General features: G+C 41.4%; 1 protein-coding gene across 3 annotated transcripts in view; it reads right to left on the bottom strand.

Moving 5' to 3' along the window:
* Positions 1-7,794: 7,794 nt before the first annotated feature.
* The window catches only part of pip5k1ca (phosphatidylinositol-4-phosphate 5-kinase, type I, gamma a), a 51,256-nt gene continuing 42,438 nt past the window's right edge, over positions 7,795-16,612 (bottom strand). Inside the window, exons 16-19 of one of the 3 annotated variants that reach the window (XM_030082918.1) lie at positions 15,426-15,693; positions 11,857-11,925; positions 9,758-9,846; positions 7,795-7,967 (exon numbers count right to left, since the gene is read on the bottom strand). In XM_030082918.1, coding sequence (XP_029938778.1) covers positions 7,907-7,967; positions 9,758-9,846; positions 11,857-11,925; positions 15,426-15,693 — 487 coding nt within the window. In that variant the 3' untranslated portion in view covers positions 7,795-7,906. The remainder of the gene's footprint in view (positions 7,968-9,757; positions 9,847-11,856; positions 11,926-15,425; positions 15,694-16,612) is intronic. The other 2 variants (XM_030082919.1, XM_030082920.1) reach the window with 2 other exon arrangements.

The raw sequence follows: 16,612 nt of genomic DNA, 5'->3' as shown, positions 1-16,612 counted from the left end.
AGCTGAAAAAGTCTGTATGTGAAGGAAGGGTACCAGACAGCCCTTCACAGGCACACAGACAAATTTCACAAGGGCAGCTTAGAGTCAGCAGTCAGCATCAAAACATGTTTTTGAACTGTGGGAGGAAACTGGCAAACCAAGGACATTCCCACTCTGAGGTGAGAGAGAGCTAACTACTACAGGACTGTGCAGCCCTTGTAATGCCCATCACCATCACAGATATCTTTTTCAGAAGAGGCGCAAACCATGACAGAAGCAACAGTGCTGGACGATGATGATAGTGCCTCAATATCCACACTTCATTCAAAACGCTCCCATATAGTCATGAGTGAAACACTTACATGAGGATAAATTGACACCATGTCATAGTATTTTGATGATGCTGGCCCATTTAGCTGTTCCAGTTTTTCAGGCGTCACCAGCAGGTAATTTCAACTTGCATCATAGACGGCTAGTTGTTGTGCCAGATCTCCTTTTCACAATAACTACCATAGAAATCCAAATCAGGGTCAATACCACCAGACACCACCTTAGGGATTACATTTCATAGAAGCTTTGAGATTGTTTAGCATAAATTACACAATTGACCTGTGAATTTTTTGTCTCAACCTTATTTTTTTCCCTCCAAAATTAAGTTTCAACTTTGATAATAACCAAAATTCAGACAACTGCCAGTCTGCTGACTGGAGGAAATATACTTTACAATCCAAGTAAAAGCATAAAAGAGGAGCTACACCCAACACTTTTTTTTTCTTTTTTTTTTTTTTGATAGACAGGCATTAATGAATCAGACAGTAAACACCAGAAAAACACCAATTCAGTTTTCAATACTGGAGCACATAGAGATAATGCTGGGTTTACTTCAGTCTCTTCAAAAACATGTTTGAGGTTAAACCGTGACTGTGAAGCAACAGTGGTAACCACAGCACCACAGTGCAACCCACAACACAATTATCATTGTGTAATAACCTGACAAACACTGGTTATGTGTTATTCTGTTTTTATGATTTGGTGTTTATGCATTTAGGAAGAGTCAAATAGTTACTTTTTTTTTCCATAATCAGTTTAAGGTTATAAACACTGTTGAAATTATAATTAACCATTTGTATTGATTGTGATTTTGTTCTTGTAAAATATTTTGGGTTTTTTTTTACCTGACAACATGGACAGGCAAGGACTAGTTTGTGCCGCCAAGAGGAGCGTGGCGGGCAGCTGAATGGGAGACACGTGTATGGAGCTACGTGGACTTAAATGTTTTTGCGAGCTAAATCTGGATTTTACTCCATCCACGTTGACTCTTTGCTCACGCTGCTGTGCAGGGTGTTTGCTTTTGGAGCCGGTTTGAGAAAATTGTTTTGTGATTGAGCGGTTGGAGCTAGCCGTGTTAGCTTAGCTCACCAAAGTTGAACAAGAACAAGGACTACGGTACCTAAACGCATCTGAGCCCTTTGGGAGTAGGTGGGATGACAAATGTGAGGCAGCCTTTGAAATGCTGAAGCAGAGACTCACCCAAGCTCCTGCATCAGCTTTCGCAGACCCACGTTTACCCTATGTTCTGCACGTAGATGCTAGCCAAGACGGCTCAGGGGGTGTGCTGTATCAGGATCAGGATGAAGGGCTACGATCAGTTGCTTTTGTAAATTGGAGCTTAACTCCTTCTAATCAACACTGACCTGCTCATAAACTTGGGTCTCTGGCATTGAAGTGGGTGGTGGTAGACATGCTGCATAGTTACCTGAATGAGGTGAAGTTTGAAGTTCGAATAGACAATAATCCGCTGACTTATGTGTTGACCTCTGCTCAACTTGATGCCACAGGTCACCGCTGACTTGCAGCTTTGTCGACATATGACTTCAGTCTCAAGTACAGGTCTGGGGCTCAAAACATTAATGCAGACATGCTGTCTCATCACCCGCACCCTTCTCTGACCTCAGAACAGGAGTGGAAAGACATTTCTGCTGAAGATGTGAGAGCTACGAGGTGTGTATATGTCAGATTTGCACAGTTACTGAGTAGAGAAATCATTGTCTGACAAGAGCAACTGATCAATTAGTGCCCTCTTTGCATGCCCTTCCACGGGCTTTCTGTAATCTGTCCACTCTGAACACTAAGGGAATACCACTTTTGACTCAAAAACAGCTGTCAGAGGCTCAACAAGAAGATGCTGCCATTGGTGAGATATGATCAGCTTCCAACAGGGTATTTCTGGAGTTGATAAGACTGAATATGGAATCTGCTTTTTACTTTTGAGAGAATGGGGTAAGCTACAAAATGCAACAGGGCATTCTGTACTGAGTCATAAGTCCCCCTGGCAAATCCCATCAATCTTAGCTGGTTTTGCTTGAGATGTACAGGGTAGTGGTGAAGAATTCACTACATGATGACTTACGGCCTAATTAAAAACCGTTTCTACTGGCCTAAGATGAAAAGTGCAGTAGAAGACTATTGGAAGACATGTGCATGCTACATCAGGAGGAAAATTCTACTTCGAAAAGTTGCTCCATTGTCTCATACGCACAGTGATGGTCCGCTAGATCTAGTATGCATGGATTTACTTTTTTTTATTCATCAAACCAGACTCAACCAACACTGAAAACCTCCTTGTTGTCACTGTTCACTATACATGGTACTCCCAGGCCTTCCCCACAAAAGACCAGAAAGCAGCCACTGTGGCAAAGGTTCTGGTGGAGAAGTACTTTGCCACAGAGGATGCACAGAGGTCAGAGACAGGATTTTGAGAGTTGTCTTATACATGAGATGTTGACTATTTTTGGCATTGACAAATCCAGAAGCACATCTATCACCCTCCAGGTGATCCTCAGCCTGAGAGATTCACTAGAACATTATTAGACATGATGGGGACTTTGGAGCCAAGCAGGAAGAAAAGGTGGAGTCAGCACATTGCACACTTGGGCCATGCTTATAACTGTGCTCCTAATGGGGCCATCGGGTTCTCCCCCTATTATCTCATGTTTGGGCATGAGGCCAGAATACCTGTGGATCTTTATTTTGGAACTTAAAGTGATGGAACCCAATACAAAAGGTACTTGAAGTATATTGTTGACTTGAAGAGTGACTTGCAAGCAGCATATAACCTCACCGAAGCAGCCAAATCAAGTCTGACGTCTCTCTGTGTGTGTGACTTCAGTGCGGCTCGAGTTCGAATTGTAAACTGGAGTCCCCGTCTCTGACGTGCTGTGGGAGTTGCTAAACCTTTAAAACAAGGAGAACGCCATCTTTCAATTCATGAGCTCCAACGAAAAGAGCCAACAAAAAGTAAACCTAATTTAAGAGTGCACTCAGGTTGACAGACTTGTTTTTTTGGTTGTTTTTTTCTTTAGAAATCCCAGGTCCTTTTTCTTTTTGGTGTATTGTTTATCTGATGAGGATCATGTGTTACCCTAGACTGTTATTTGCCATTGAGATGTCTCTCTCACCATAGATTTTGTGAACTTAAAAGAGTGGTTACTTGGATCAGTTTCATTGTGGAGTGTTGTTTGTTACGAGATTGTGGCAAGAGGGTCACAGTTGTGAGGTAGATTTGAGAGACAACACTTGATATGTTTGAGGATTAAGTAACTTTACTTAATGAAGTTTAGAACAGTGTTGTCTCTGCCAGATGAATGCGGCTTTTGCTTTATTCTTACATTAGCAAACCGCTGTCTCCTGTTGAAATTTTAAGGAATTGTACAAAATCAGAAAACCCTAAATTTCAACATTCTGTTATTTTATGTATGCAAACCTTTCTGATACTTTTGACAGTTATTTTTTTTTTTTTAATGAAGCCCCTCAATAAGGTCATTTTTATGACAGTCCCTCTGCAATGACTGAGACTGCTTTGGTAACGGTGGTTATATTTCACTACACAGTTGAAAGTTCATGAAAGTTTCAAACATGACTGAAAAGAATGAAATCATAAATGACTGCATCTACATGTCTCATTTGGATGTTGTTATATATTCTAATACTTGATAAGTGTCTCGTTATGGTTTTAAGTGACTTGTGAAAATCAGATTTTGACATCTCGAGAGCAGGTGAAGCCTCAGGCCCACTTCAGGTGAAAGATTTTGAGCAGAAATGTCTATTTCCTTTCAGATGGGATACTTATTGCAGTGCAGATTTGGTGATTCCAAATTAAAAAAAAAAAAAAATACAAAATATCAACCCCATGGACAACAATTCATAGAACTGCTTTATTTTGTCTTCATTCTGATTGAGTCCAAACACACGCACACATAGCCATCTATTTATCTTCATGTATAAATAGATGAATATACACAGATATACATAAATACACATTTCTGATATGCATATTTTGAAATCATGCTATGTCTCTGTAAAGGACTCTCCCTATTGGATGAGGGCACACAGCGATTTGAAAACACATACACAACACAGCTGAACAGTTGGAAGAATCCCTATTGATTTGCATGTACAGCAAAACCCACAAATCTTTCCGTTTTGGATATCATACAAAGAAACAGCTGTGGTTTACAGACCATAAATATACAGCAGCTGCATCTCAATACACACACTGAAGAATATGGTACAGTAAATTATGTAGATTGCAATCATTTCTTGCCCAGCAGCAAAAATAAAACCAAATAAAAATAATATTCTCCGATTCAAATGGAAAATATATTTGTATATCTTTATATATGTATTTATAGTTTTATGTACACATTCTCAGGAGCACAACTATGAGAAATAAAAATAAATACAACAGCACAAGTGAAAAAAAATATAAACAATATACCTACATGTAAAATTTCTCAATAAGGCAATTAAAATGAACCCAAAAGCTAGACTGTACAAAATATTGCTGCTATGGTCTTCATCTGATGAACAACAGCAAACTGATTACAACTGGCCACTGCACATCATGAGAACAAACTGATTTCTATTTTACAATGTCCGACATTGATGTGTCCTCCCATAGACACACACGCACACACAAATGTACCAACCGATCGAAGAAACTGTGGAATATGACGTTAGTTTTCAAATCAAAAACGATGCGCTTGTTGAACTATAAGTCGTAGTTGCAAGTCTTAAGATGTCAGTCACAGAGAGAATACAGTAAACACTAACCCTACAACAACTGTGATTGACCTTAAAACACGCAGAGACACACTCGCACTCAAGCACGCACACACACGCACACAAAAGCCTAAAATAAAATGCTGTCCTAAATCTCAGCATGTGTGAGGAGATGCCGTTTATCTAAAGACTGAAAAATAAAAAAAATTTGACTTGTGATGCAATTTTATTTGGCCTCTATCACTAGTTAATCTTCAGGTCCACTTCAAAAGTGCAAACAACATTCAACCCACTGAAAAACTGCTGTGTTTCACCAAGTCAACACGGCAACGCACTGTGTTCATTCCAATATACAGAAAACAGATACGATACTGACCGCAAACACTACAACTGATGCTCTACATCTACAAACATCTGAAATGTCCGGTCGATGGATTTCTTCTTGTGAGGAGGAGGTGAAGGTGACCTGGTATAGAAAACGTCACTGATATGCGCTTTTATTGTATCTCCCACCTCGAACAAAGAAACTTTTTCTTTTCGTCTTTTTATAAATGATTTTGTGTGCATCTGTCCAAAAATAGGGCACCACTGGAAGACATTGCAATGATGTGTGTATCACTATGACGACAATAGCTGTGACTCAACTCAGGGGCGGCATCCTTTGAACGACACAGCTTTCCCAGAGTTCTCTTCAGGTAGTTTGCGACTGAAGCTAATGAAATGAGACGTCCAAGGGGCATTTCTGGGGTCGCAGTTGCCTCGCATATGAAAATGAAGCTGTGGTCAATTTTGCTTTACTTTTTGATTACTTCACTGGCACCACTAAAATTACATACATTTAGTTTTATTTATAATTTGTACAGAATGTATTTTACCGATAATGACACCTGAAAGTGTTTTCCTCTCCTGTAGAGCCTTTCAGTGCATCCCCCATTACTTAATGCCCAGTGTAACAGTGTGATCTTGAATAACTAGCAGACACGAGGGACAGAAGCACACCTGATTTTATTCAACAACAGCTATTGTGAAATTAAATGTTCTCTCATTAAACTTGGACACTTGGTGTCAACACCTCAGTGAAACAGACTCTGCGCTTGTAACTAAGAAGCTTTATGACAACTCTGACGACAGAAAATGTCAACGGAAAAGGTAATGGCTGTACATCAAATGTATATAATGTAATCTGAAGTTAAATGTCAGGTTTTCTATCTTTGTCTCTGTTCTGGACTCGGATAGCCGCAATAAAGCGACACTGCAAGAGGCAACTCTGTTGATGGTTTATTGTCATGTGAATGCTGTAAACTGTGAAAAAGGCCGGGCTCATTCAGTTACTATCATAACTCCCAGCTGCATGAACGCAGTGTAAGAATGTCCGCCAGCAAGGAGAGTTGCAATAGTCATGCAGATTATTTACTCAACAATGTGAGTCTTGAGATATGCGCAGCTGCAAAGGATGCAGCAGTTGGGTTCATTAATACTTTGGAGACTTATTTTTTTGGGCCACACCTCAAGGAACCCAAAAATTGGGACAGTCATCGTGTTTGACGTGGGAGAGTTGCCGCCTCTTCATCGTTCCTCAGCTGTTGTCTGATGCCTCAGTCTAACATGTGGTGTAGTGAAAAATGTGGTAATACTGACTGTACACAACAAACTCCCAATGTGTAAGAGAATCCGCAGGACTACTAAAAAAAACTTCTGTGATAAAATTAACAAAATATTTAAAGTTCTTTGGATGCAAAAAAAATAAAATAAAATGAAGCAGTTCAAAGTGAAAAGGTGAAGATAACAGTGAGCAATATAATGAAATACATAAAATAAATTAAGTTGCACAGTATTAAAATAGCAAAGGAAGAGTTAAAAACAAAAATGTAGCAAAAAAAAAAAAAAAACCCGATTTACTTTATAACTATTCTTTAAATTCTTAAATCTCCATAATATATTCACTAAAGCACATAACTCTTTCCTCTGATAACTAAACTGCATATTTTCTCTAGAAATGTGAGGATGACAGAGACGTCCAGATGTTGTCTTTTGATTGGCTTAACAGTGTTTTTTTTTCTTTCCCTCCTGTTCTGTGAGCGCAGGCAGAGTCCTCCAGTCACAGGCTGAGTCACCGATTGCCTCTGAAACCTGCACGTGGATCACTTGCATATAAAGTCAGTTCCAGTGAAAGTTTAAATGGTTTGTCCTGATTGGTTGAACAAGTTCACATGCAAATGCCTTCATGGGGCTGTGAGGTGGGAGGAGCTTGATGCTCCTCTGGCCCAGGAGGAAGTGTTTATATCCCATTTTTGCTCAGTCTCAGAACTCGACGCTTGGGTGGATCTTTATTGTGTTTTGCATGGACTTAAAGCATTCTGCAAATCATCTCGGCAAACTTGGGGAAAACTACAATATGAATTTAAGAAAATGTGCACCACTCAAGGCCACTAGATCCTGGAGTGACTAAAAAATGAAGTGGGGTGGGGGTGGGGGTGGGGGCGGGGGCCTTACAGACAAGCTCCGCTCACCTCGCAGCCACACACCATCCAGTAGGCAAGCCAGTGTGCTGGACGGCTCTGCCTGTTTGAAACAGAACAACTCACCATGTATTTTTTTTTTTTCATGTATGTCAAACATATAAGACAACAGCCTTATATGCACGATGCCACACATACACATAATTATTAAACCGGCATAATAAATTCCATTTGTTAAGGGTGAAAGGCAGGGATGGTTGGAAATCAGCCATGTAACACTGTTGTGATTTCCCCCCCCCCCTTCTGGTAATAAAAGTCTCTTTTTTTCCCCCCTCAGTGTGTTTCTGTATGTTTAAAATCCTGGTTCAGACAGAGATCATCGCACTGCTACCGCTGAGGTCTGGACTTCAGACTGGCGAGTCCTCTCCACTGAGACGTTCACTCCTCTCTGCCAGAGAACCGGATTTACTGTGGGAGACAGACAGACTGAGTTAATGCATTCAGAAGAGTGTAAACATTTTTTTTTCCCTTTTTTAATTTTCCCTGGGGGTACAATCTGCATCCTCTTAGTCATTAGTTGCTAATGATAGTGAAGCATTGAGCCAGCAAATCAAAGTGCATTTATGAAATGAAAAGGAGGAAAATAGGACGGTGAGCTCAGGCAGAAATTCTAACAGAAGCAAACACCTCTGTGTTCCCTAATAGCAAGTACAGAGAAGACATCTCTGTGTATTATACATTTATGTAACAGAGTATTAAAATCTCCTGCAGCTTGTGCTCCCTGTGGGCGACAGAGGTCTAATTATTCTGCATTTTCCACACATTTTGTCCAGACTTCATGGAATATGCCGACACAGTTTTGATGTACAGTGTCTGATCTATGGTAGCTCCATAATGAAACTTAGTACTCCAGCTATCTTTACATATTGTCAGGATAAATGCTGTTTTGTAGGTTTAACTTCATCTTTTTGTTTAGATGAAACTGGAATCCATTGGTCCGTCTTAGTCTGAAAGGGTGAGAAGAGGCTGAAAACGAACAGTTTTACCAAAGAAAACAAATTGATGACCTTGGGCTTGACAATACATTACAAGCAAATCCTGCTACTAAACAGAATCCGCCAGCAGCATGCCAAGGATGATCTCATTTGAAACCTATAAAACAATATCGAATATGGCCGAGTCATGCATTTTTGGTTTTTACAACTTCATTGTAAATTCAATTTTACTGCGTGAGTTGATACATTTCTGCTCTCCTAATAAACTTTAAACTCATAAACACCTGAATAAACCGATTATCAGGCAAGTGATTCACTGAATTTTTATGATTTAAGAACATTTTGACAGTGCATAGCACACTGGTAATCTAAAAAGAGTTTTACCTTTTTCCCCACTTTGTGCACTTAACCAACGTACTGCATGCACATGGAACAAATGCCAAATGACAGCATTTCATATTTTGTACTTACCACTCTTTCAATTTTTTTTTTTTAATTAACTTGTTCCTCCTTTTTAATTTGTATGGAGACATGTATTTTTCATAAAGCACTTTGAGCTGAATCTTATGAGATGAAAAATGCTCTTTTATTATTATCAATAATATCATTCTTATTGACTGTGCATGCTGTGAAAATGTTTGGTCTTGTTGAATGCTTCACTGAATGCTCATTTAAAAGATCATAAAGAGAAATGAAACACCTTCTGTAAAGTCACCACTGAATCTTTTTAATTATCTCCCATGTTGCTTCACAAAAATCAATGTTTAAGTTTCGGTCCTGTGCAGAGCATGCCGCCAGCGAAGCGCTCGGTCACGCGTCTCTCAGTGTTAATGTCCGGCAGCGTGAGCCTGGTGGGAGTCTGGAGATGCATGAGTGGCGTCACGCTGCCGATGGATGTGTGATTCTGAGCAGCTTGTTGTTGGAGGGACACAGGATGGCTGGCCATGGACTTCAATGATCACGCAGGCAAGTCGGTGACCATTCCCACTTGTCAATGGAAAATGGATGCAGTAATGTAAAAGGGGAGGTGTCTGGACGCAGACCAGGCCTACTCTTAAAATAACAATGGACTTTGGGATCCGAGAAGCTTTGTCCACATGGAGCTGTCAAAGCTCCTCACACAGTGTAACGTTATCTTTTCCGTCCCTGTCATCCCAGATAAGTGACACCCAAAACAACGCTCTCTGGAAACCGGCTGAACCCCCCCCACCTCTACAGGAATTTCCCTGAGCTTTACATTTTAGTCCGATGCTTCTCACTTACTGTCTCTCTTTCCCAATCCCATCTGGCAGGGCCTTAGACTCTGAGCCATAGTGTAGCGGAGAGTACACCCAGGTCCTGTCCTCTGGAGGCTGTTTTTACACACCCACCACAGCAGAGGGGGCCAGGGGGACAGAGGAAAGACCAGAGGCACAGAGACAAGCAGCAGGGGCAGGCAGGAGAGAAAGACACAGGAGACCACAGGAGAAAAGACAAGACAGGAAATGAAAATTAGGGATGCATAAAGGAGGAAATGTTCCTGAGACATATCGGAGAGTGAGAATTTGACATATGCTGAGAGTGTTTTGGCAGAGTTGAATACGACAGTAGCTTTTGGAAAATATCTTTGCTGGTTGAAGATATACAGAGAAGTGAAAATAAAGACTGCTGATAAGTGTGTCTGGATCGTGTTTCTTGGTTTGTAACAAGCAATCAGAGTAAGGGATGAGTTGCCATATCAGCCAAGCAGGGAGTATGAGGAGCGAGGAGGAGATGAGAATGAGGGGAGAAGAGCCAGGATGCTGGGAGAGTCAGACAATAGAAAGCATCCTCAGTCACAACACGGCAAAGGCAACGGGATGAGGTTCATTTCCCAACAAGCAAAAGTGATTCTTCTGTGTTCTGTGTTGATGCATTGTGTTTAAATCCAAGTGAAATCTCAAGAAAAAAAAACAGTGTAAGAGTGTTCGAAGGTCCTTTGAAGGGTAACCTGCCCTTTAATAGAGGAAAGAAGCTGCAGCACAGTTCAGTGATAGCAGTGATGGAGGTGGATGAGCTGCGGGTTGATCTTCACCCACACCCACACCCACACCCACACACACACACACACACACACCCACACACACACACACACACACACACACACACACACACACACACACACAGAGCTGCTGCCAACACACCAGCCACAGAGGTGTAAAATGACGGCATGAGTTGTCAGTGAGTGAGGAAACAAGAGTCAAAAAAAGCTGGAGACAAAATTAAAGGCAGCAGACTCAAAAAAAAAGAAAAAAAAAAGCTTCCTCTGTTTTGATTACCTGCCTCCATCTCTTCATCACAGCAAGAGCGAGCACTGTCTTTAAGTTTCAGTACAATCACACAAACAAGCAATGGCAATTTCACACTCATGGAGACAGGCTGTGGAGGGTTGTCACAACACCAGAATTGAAAGCAAAAGTACAATAAAACCACAGATGAAATTGCTTTAAAAATAACAGGGAAAAGAGGGAATCTAAATTAAAAAACAAAGTTTTTGTTTAAACGAAGACATCAAATTAGCCATTCAAAGACCCAAACCTCCATCAGCTCAACAGAAAATGCCCTGTTGTTTTGGATTAGCTGTCAGGATTTGATTTGATTCCCTGAAATCGGAACCCCGGATTCTTCTTTAAAACACTTCAGTAACTTTGATATTTTCAAATCTAGAAATGCATTGCATCATTTGAACCATGCAGCACTAATGGAAGCATTATCAGCTATGAACAAGAGTGAGACAGCGCTCTACTTCAGTTCAGAAAATATTTTTTTCATTTACAGCCATAAAATAGTCTATTTTTTTTCTCATGTCCTGTGAAAATAAAGCAAATAAAAGGGAGAAGTTCTACTGAATTATTGTACATACCAATGTATTCAATTCAGAGTGAGACAGGGCCTGAGGAGATTATCACACATGTATATATACTGGCAATTTAAGGTTTGTACCTCCAAGGAACTGGCTGTATATCAGCTGGAAGACATTTGTCAATGCAGACTGATACAAGCCGAGCTGATTAAGCTGAGTTTCCTCTGTATTGTAGGTTTCTATGTGGTAAAACAAAGTTCCTTTCCACTGTCACCACTTCTTGCTCAAGTAAAATCGCTTAGTTTTCCCTCAAAATTTATAAAACGTTGTAATTACAATGAGATGTCTATGTTGTTAGCCATGCTGTACAGACAAAACTAAACTGGATTCAACATTCTGACAACCTCATTCCAACAGCACGCTCCACACGGCTTTGTTTCCTCTCAGCACTGAAATCACTCAAGCAAGACTGGCTAATCTAGTCTAACACCAGGGTTGGGGACCACTCACAGGACTGGCTCATCTCTAACTGCACACTTACTGGCCAACTGGCATCGCATTTTCTCCTTTCTCGGATAGGAGAGACCACCCAGGTCCTCCCGTCAGGAAACTGACAGCAACAGAGATGCAAACAAAGAAAGATGAAAAATTTTAAACCGAGACAGAGAATCACAAGGGAAGTAAACAGAAAATATGACAAAAAACAGTAAAACAATGGGGTGAAAATGAGGCATCAAGCAGAGGTGAAAATGGAAAAGGATGTTTCCAATGTGAGCAGACACAGCAGAGACCTGCCGCGTGAGTCACAGCTGACGGAAAGATGCAAAAGTTTGGCAGTCGTCGAGTATTATTTCACTCTTCCACAGAACAGAACTGTCTTCACCGTCACTGTGAGTCAGGAGGACAATCAAAGAGGAAAATACAGTGAAAGACAGAGGGCCTGGAAAGGTTAAAGAAAGAATGAGGGGGGTTGAAAAGACCAGACTGAACCAACAGAGGTGGAAATTATAGGTGAGATGAAGGTGAGTGGAAGAGGAGGAGGAGGAGGTGGGAAGATGGGAGTGAGGGTGAGGACAAGACAAAAGGAAAAAAAGACATATGGAGGATGGAGGTGAACCAGAGCATAGAGAGAGTCATGAAAAGTGAAGGTGGAGACGGTTGGTAGTGACTGAATAATTCAGATAGATAGAAGCTGCTCTGAGAAACCTGTGAAGTGACAACACACACACACTCACACACACACTCACACACACACTCACACACACACTCACACACACACACACTCACACACACTCACACACACTCACACGCGTACGCAGCTTTAGCTGCACACAGCTTCATTTTCCCAGACCCTCTAAACTGACATATTTGAATTCAAAGCTACATGAGAACCTTATATTATTGCTTTACTTGACTACATTTCTTTATACAATTATTGATTATTTTCTCAAGTGTCTCTAATTCAGTTTCATCTGGATCGAAACTGTTTAATCGAAACTGTCTGATTAACTTCATTTTTCCAACTTCCGAATCCTCGCCCTGACCCCAACATTAACCTTCTCCTCATGGCAGCCTCAGCCCTGAATTCCCATCTTCACTTGTAAAAACACTGCGCTGCTCCAGATGTGTCTCCCTCTTTTGAAATACAACACAACACCAGAAAAACAGACACAGACAGAAGCATCCACCACTGCCATCTCCCATTTCCAAACACATAGAGCATTCCCTTTAATTCGGTAAGTATTGTTTATACTTTAAAAGTACAAAAAGACATCCTCCAAGCACCGAGTGGATGCATCTAGACAGCCGCTGTGCTCTTCTGGTAATTGCACAAAGGAATGTGAGTGAAGTGTCCATAGCAATACAGCAGCGTTGCTCTGAACAGTCCTTTGTCCGTGATCTTTACTGCAGAATTATTGAATTACAATATATTAGCAGAAATTATAAAGACAAAGTGGTAATTTACAGTTTTGGTCTGAAGCTGCTGAGACGTGACAAAACATTCTCAGAAATACGGGTCTTGGTTTTATGTGTTATGGTTTGGCTGCAGATCAGAGCAGCAGCTGAGCCTTTTATCCATGGAGACCAGAGGTCAAATCATCATGTTGAGAGATAATATGTGTTGGAATTCAGAGGGAAAGAAGTGATGGAGACAGCAGGAACAGTCTTGCAGCATAAAAGCTGATAAGATTTTTTAAAAATCTCGAGGAAGTACAGGATACAAGAGCAATAGATTAAAGGCAACTAATAAGTTACAGAAACGGCAGCATCTCAAACACAGTAGATGCATTTTAATTTAAGGAGAATAAACGTCTTAATCACAAATCTGATGACTGCACAAACCTCACTCACATGAAGAAGTCTTAATTCCACCAACTCCTTTTTTCTTCTATGCCAGGTTTATTTTTCCATGTCAAACAGAATTCCTCTTCAAAATAAAATAACCAGAAATAAAAAATGAGCCAAACGAAACAATGTGGTAGACGCAGCTGAAGGCACCTGTGTGTGTGCTGGATGTGAGATGCGTCGGGGCTTCAGACTTCCGTTTGGATCTTTCTGTCGACCCCTCCTGAGGAGCCACTTGTGATCACGCTGCCTGCGGCATGTTTCTGTGTAGCTACGCTTCAGGGTGTGTACAGTGTCACTTTGCCTCGTGCAGAGATACAAACCTCCTGCTGCTGCGCGCAGAGGGAGGATCCCCCTCCTTTTAAAGCCAGGACTGGGTGTCAGCCAACGCCGGTTAGATGAGAGCGCTGTTAAATAACTGAGGGAGCTCACTGACTAACCCGCTGGTCATTAGGGCCGCTCGTGCCACACTAGCGGGTGTTTGATTCCTGACAGGAGACACCCAGCAGGAGCACAGCCAGGTGGGAACATTTCTATCTGTAGCTGTGATCACTGACTCCGCTCTCCGCTCCCCACCTGACACTCATACATTCATTTATAGCCGAGCTTTTGGGAGCATTTAGACCTGTCAACACATTTCCACTGAGTGGATGCGACTTGCTTTTAGTGGAACAATTCTGGAGGCCGAACACACGCGAGCTGCAGGAGCCCATATTGATACTCTCTTAGCATGATCCACTCTGTGCCTTTACTCTGAAAACACTTCAAACCACAGAACACACCACAGCACACTGTGTGTCAAAGAGAGTTCAATGTTTTGGGAAATATAAGCAGACCCTGAAGACATTATTCTTGTTTTTGAAAAAAACATTTGATCATCTCTGATACAGACTCAAACACCCAACCTGGTCTAAGCATGAACAGCCAACTAGCATGAGAAGAGTTAATAGCTTAAGGATAACTTATGGATCCCAACAGCAGTTAACAGCAACACTATCTTATAATATGAAAAACACTGAGAGGTCATTCAACCAAAACTTACAACTTTATTTGAGACGTGTTTTGAAAACTCCTGGGTTGCAGTAAATATTATCACAATATTCACATGCAACAAATTATCACACCTCGATATCCAAAAAGTTTAAATCGGAGTTTTCATATGAGGTGCATATTATTGTGTTTTTCAATGTTAAATTAGAAACTGAGAATTTCATTATGCTAATTGCATGACCTTTATCACTAGACACTGTTAGGACCAGGAGTCTGTCCAGAGATTTAATATGGATAAAAATCTGATCTACTGCACTTGTTTTGTTTCCGATGTACCGTTTCACTCTCATTTTCGTGCTACGCACAGTCTGTGTAGCTTAGCATAACAATTAGCACAGAATTAATGTGTCCAATTTAATCAGTAGAATGAAAACGACTTAGAAACTTTCCAAAAACATTTCCCAAAACATTCCTAGTACTTGAATGCATCGCACACTGCAAACACACACTCACACTCCCATACCCGCCCGAGCCTCCACTTCCCTGATGCTCCAGTGTCAGCGCCTCTGTAAGACGGCATCAGACGCTTTAATCCAACCTCAAGCACACCGACTCGGATTAAATTCACATGACAATGTGATGGCTGAATGAAAAAGCCAAACTCAACCAAAAACATAATGAAAGCTGCTGTTTCTACGTGGGAAATGTTTGTTCTGTGCCAGCTTGGTGTGCTCGTGCCTGAGGACATGTTTGCACGCCCACAGTTTTACTTACAAAGTAGATATCTGTGATTGGCACGTCGTCGTCGTCATCGACTGAGGCCTGACTGGTGCAACCTGAGCCAGAGACCTGGCTGGCCCTGTCTGCCTCCACCACCACCTTAGGGCTGGAAGGTGCGTCCTCGGCTTGCACTGGGGAGGAAGGGGCAGCTGGGGCAGTGGACGAGGAGGAGGAGGCCGCTTCAGGAACCGAGGAAGAGCTGGATGGCGCCGCTGTGGCGGAGGCACCTTCAGCCTCAGCTCCGGCTTCTTCTGGAACCTCACTGCAAAAAAATACATGAGAGACTGTGAGATAATCTTGCAGAAATTCATGTTATTCCCACATCACAACAAAACTTCAGTAGTCAAACACATTTCGGAGTCTGTTAAAATATTTGAGCAAGTCTTGGACTAAACAGTGACTACGTTTACATGCACTCAATATTCGGGTTATGGTCAATATTCCGGTTTCTGAATCATTTGGAATAACCCGTTTACATGCTTAAACAGACAGAGTTACTCCTGTTTACATGATCAGGGATATCCCCATTCAAACCGCGGAGCACAGACGACGCCATGACTGCATTTGCACTTTATGCCACTGGGTGTGCTGTTTGCATGTTCAACCTTATTTTACAAAGACACCACAGAAGAAGAAGGGCACTGCAGCCGCTGCAGGCTCTCTCTGCATGTTGTTAGAAAAAAAGTAAGCCAGCTAGACGTGGTAATATGTTTAATAATGCGATGCACCGTTTTTTTTTCAGTAAAAGAGAAGAACTGAACTATAGTTTTGGCACATTTTATTTACTTAGTAGCAGTTAAACTGTGTCAAAAGTAGTTCCTGGACTCAAATGACCGAGATTCCTTGCTTGTAGAACATGCGCAGAGCAGTACTTTCATGTCCCTTTCGATCGGGATATTCCGATGCGCGTTTATATGAACAGAAATTCAGGTTAGAAAAGGAGTAACCCAGGGGTAATATTCAGGTTTTTAAAAACCGGAATATGAGCATATTCAGGTTTTTGCACGTGTTTACATGGCTGTGCGCAACCGGGTTATTGCGAATATTCTGGTTAAGAAAGGGTTATTGACTGCATGTAAACGCACCCCGTATCTAAAAAGCTTCTGTATGTACTGTATGCCTTGTAAATTTTCTTTACTTATTTGATGAATTTCACCGCTTCAGCGGTCTCAGTCATTCAC

Source organism: Salarias fasciatus, chromosome 23 (genome assembly GCF_902148845.1).
Source record: "Salarias fasciatus chromosome 23, fSalaFa1.1, whole genome shotgun sequence".
NCBI classification, from domain to species: domain Eukaryota; kingdom Metazoa; phylum Chordata; class Actinopteri; order Blenniiformes; family Blenniidae; genus Salarias; species Salarias fasciatus.
This window is presented reverse-complemented; position numbering and strand designations above follow the sequence as displayed.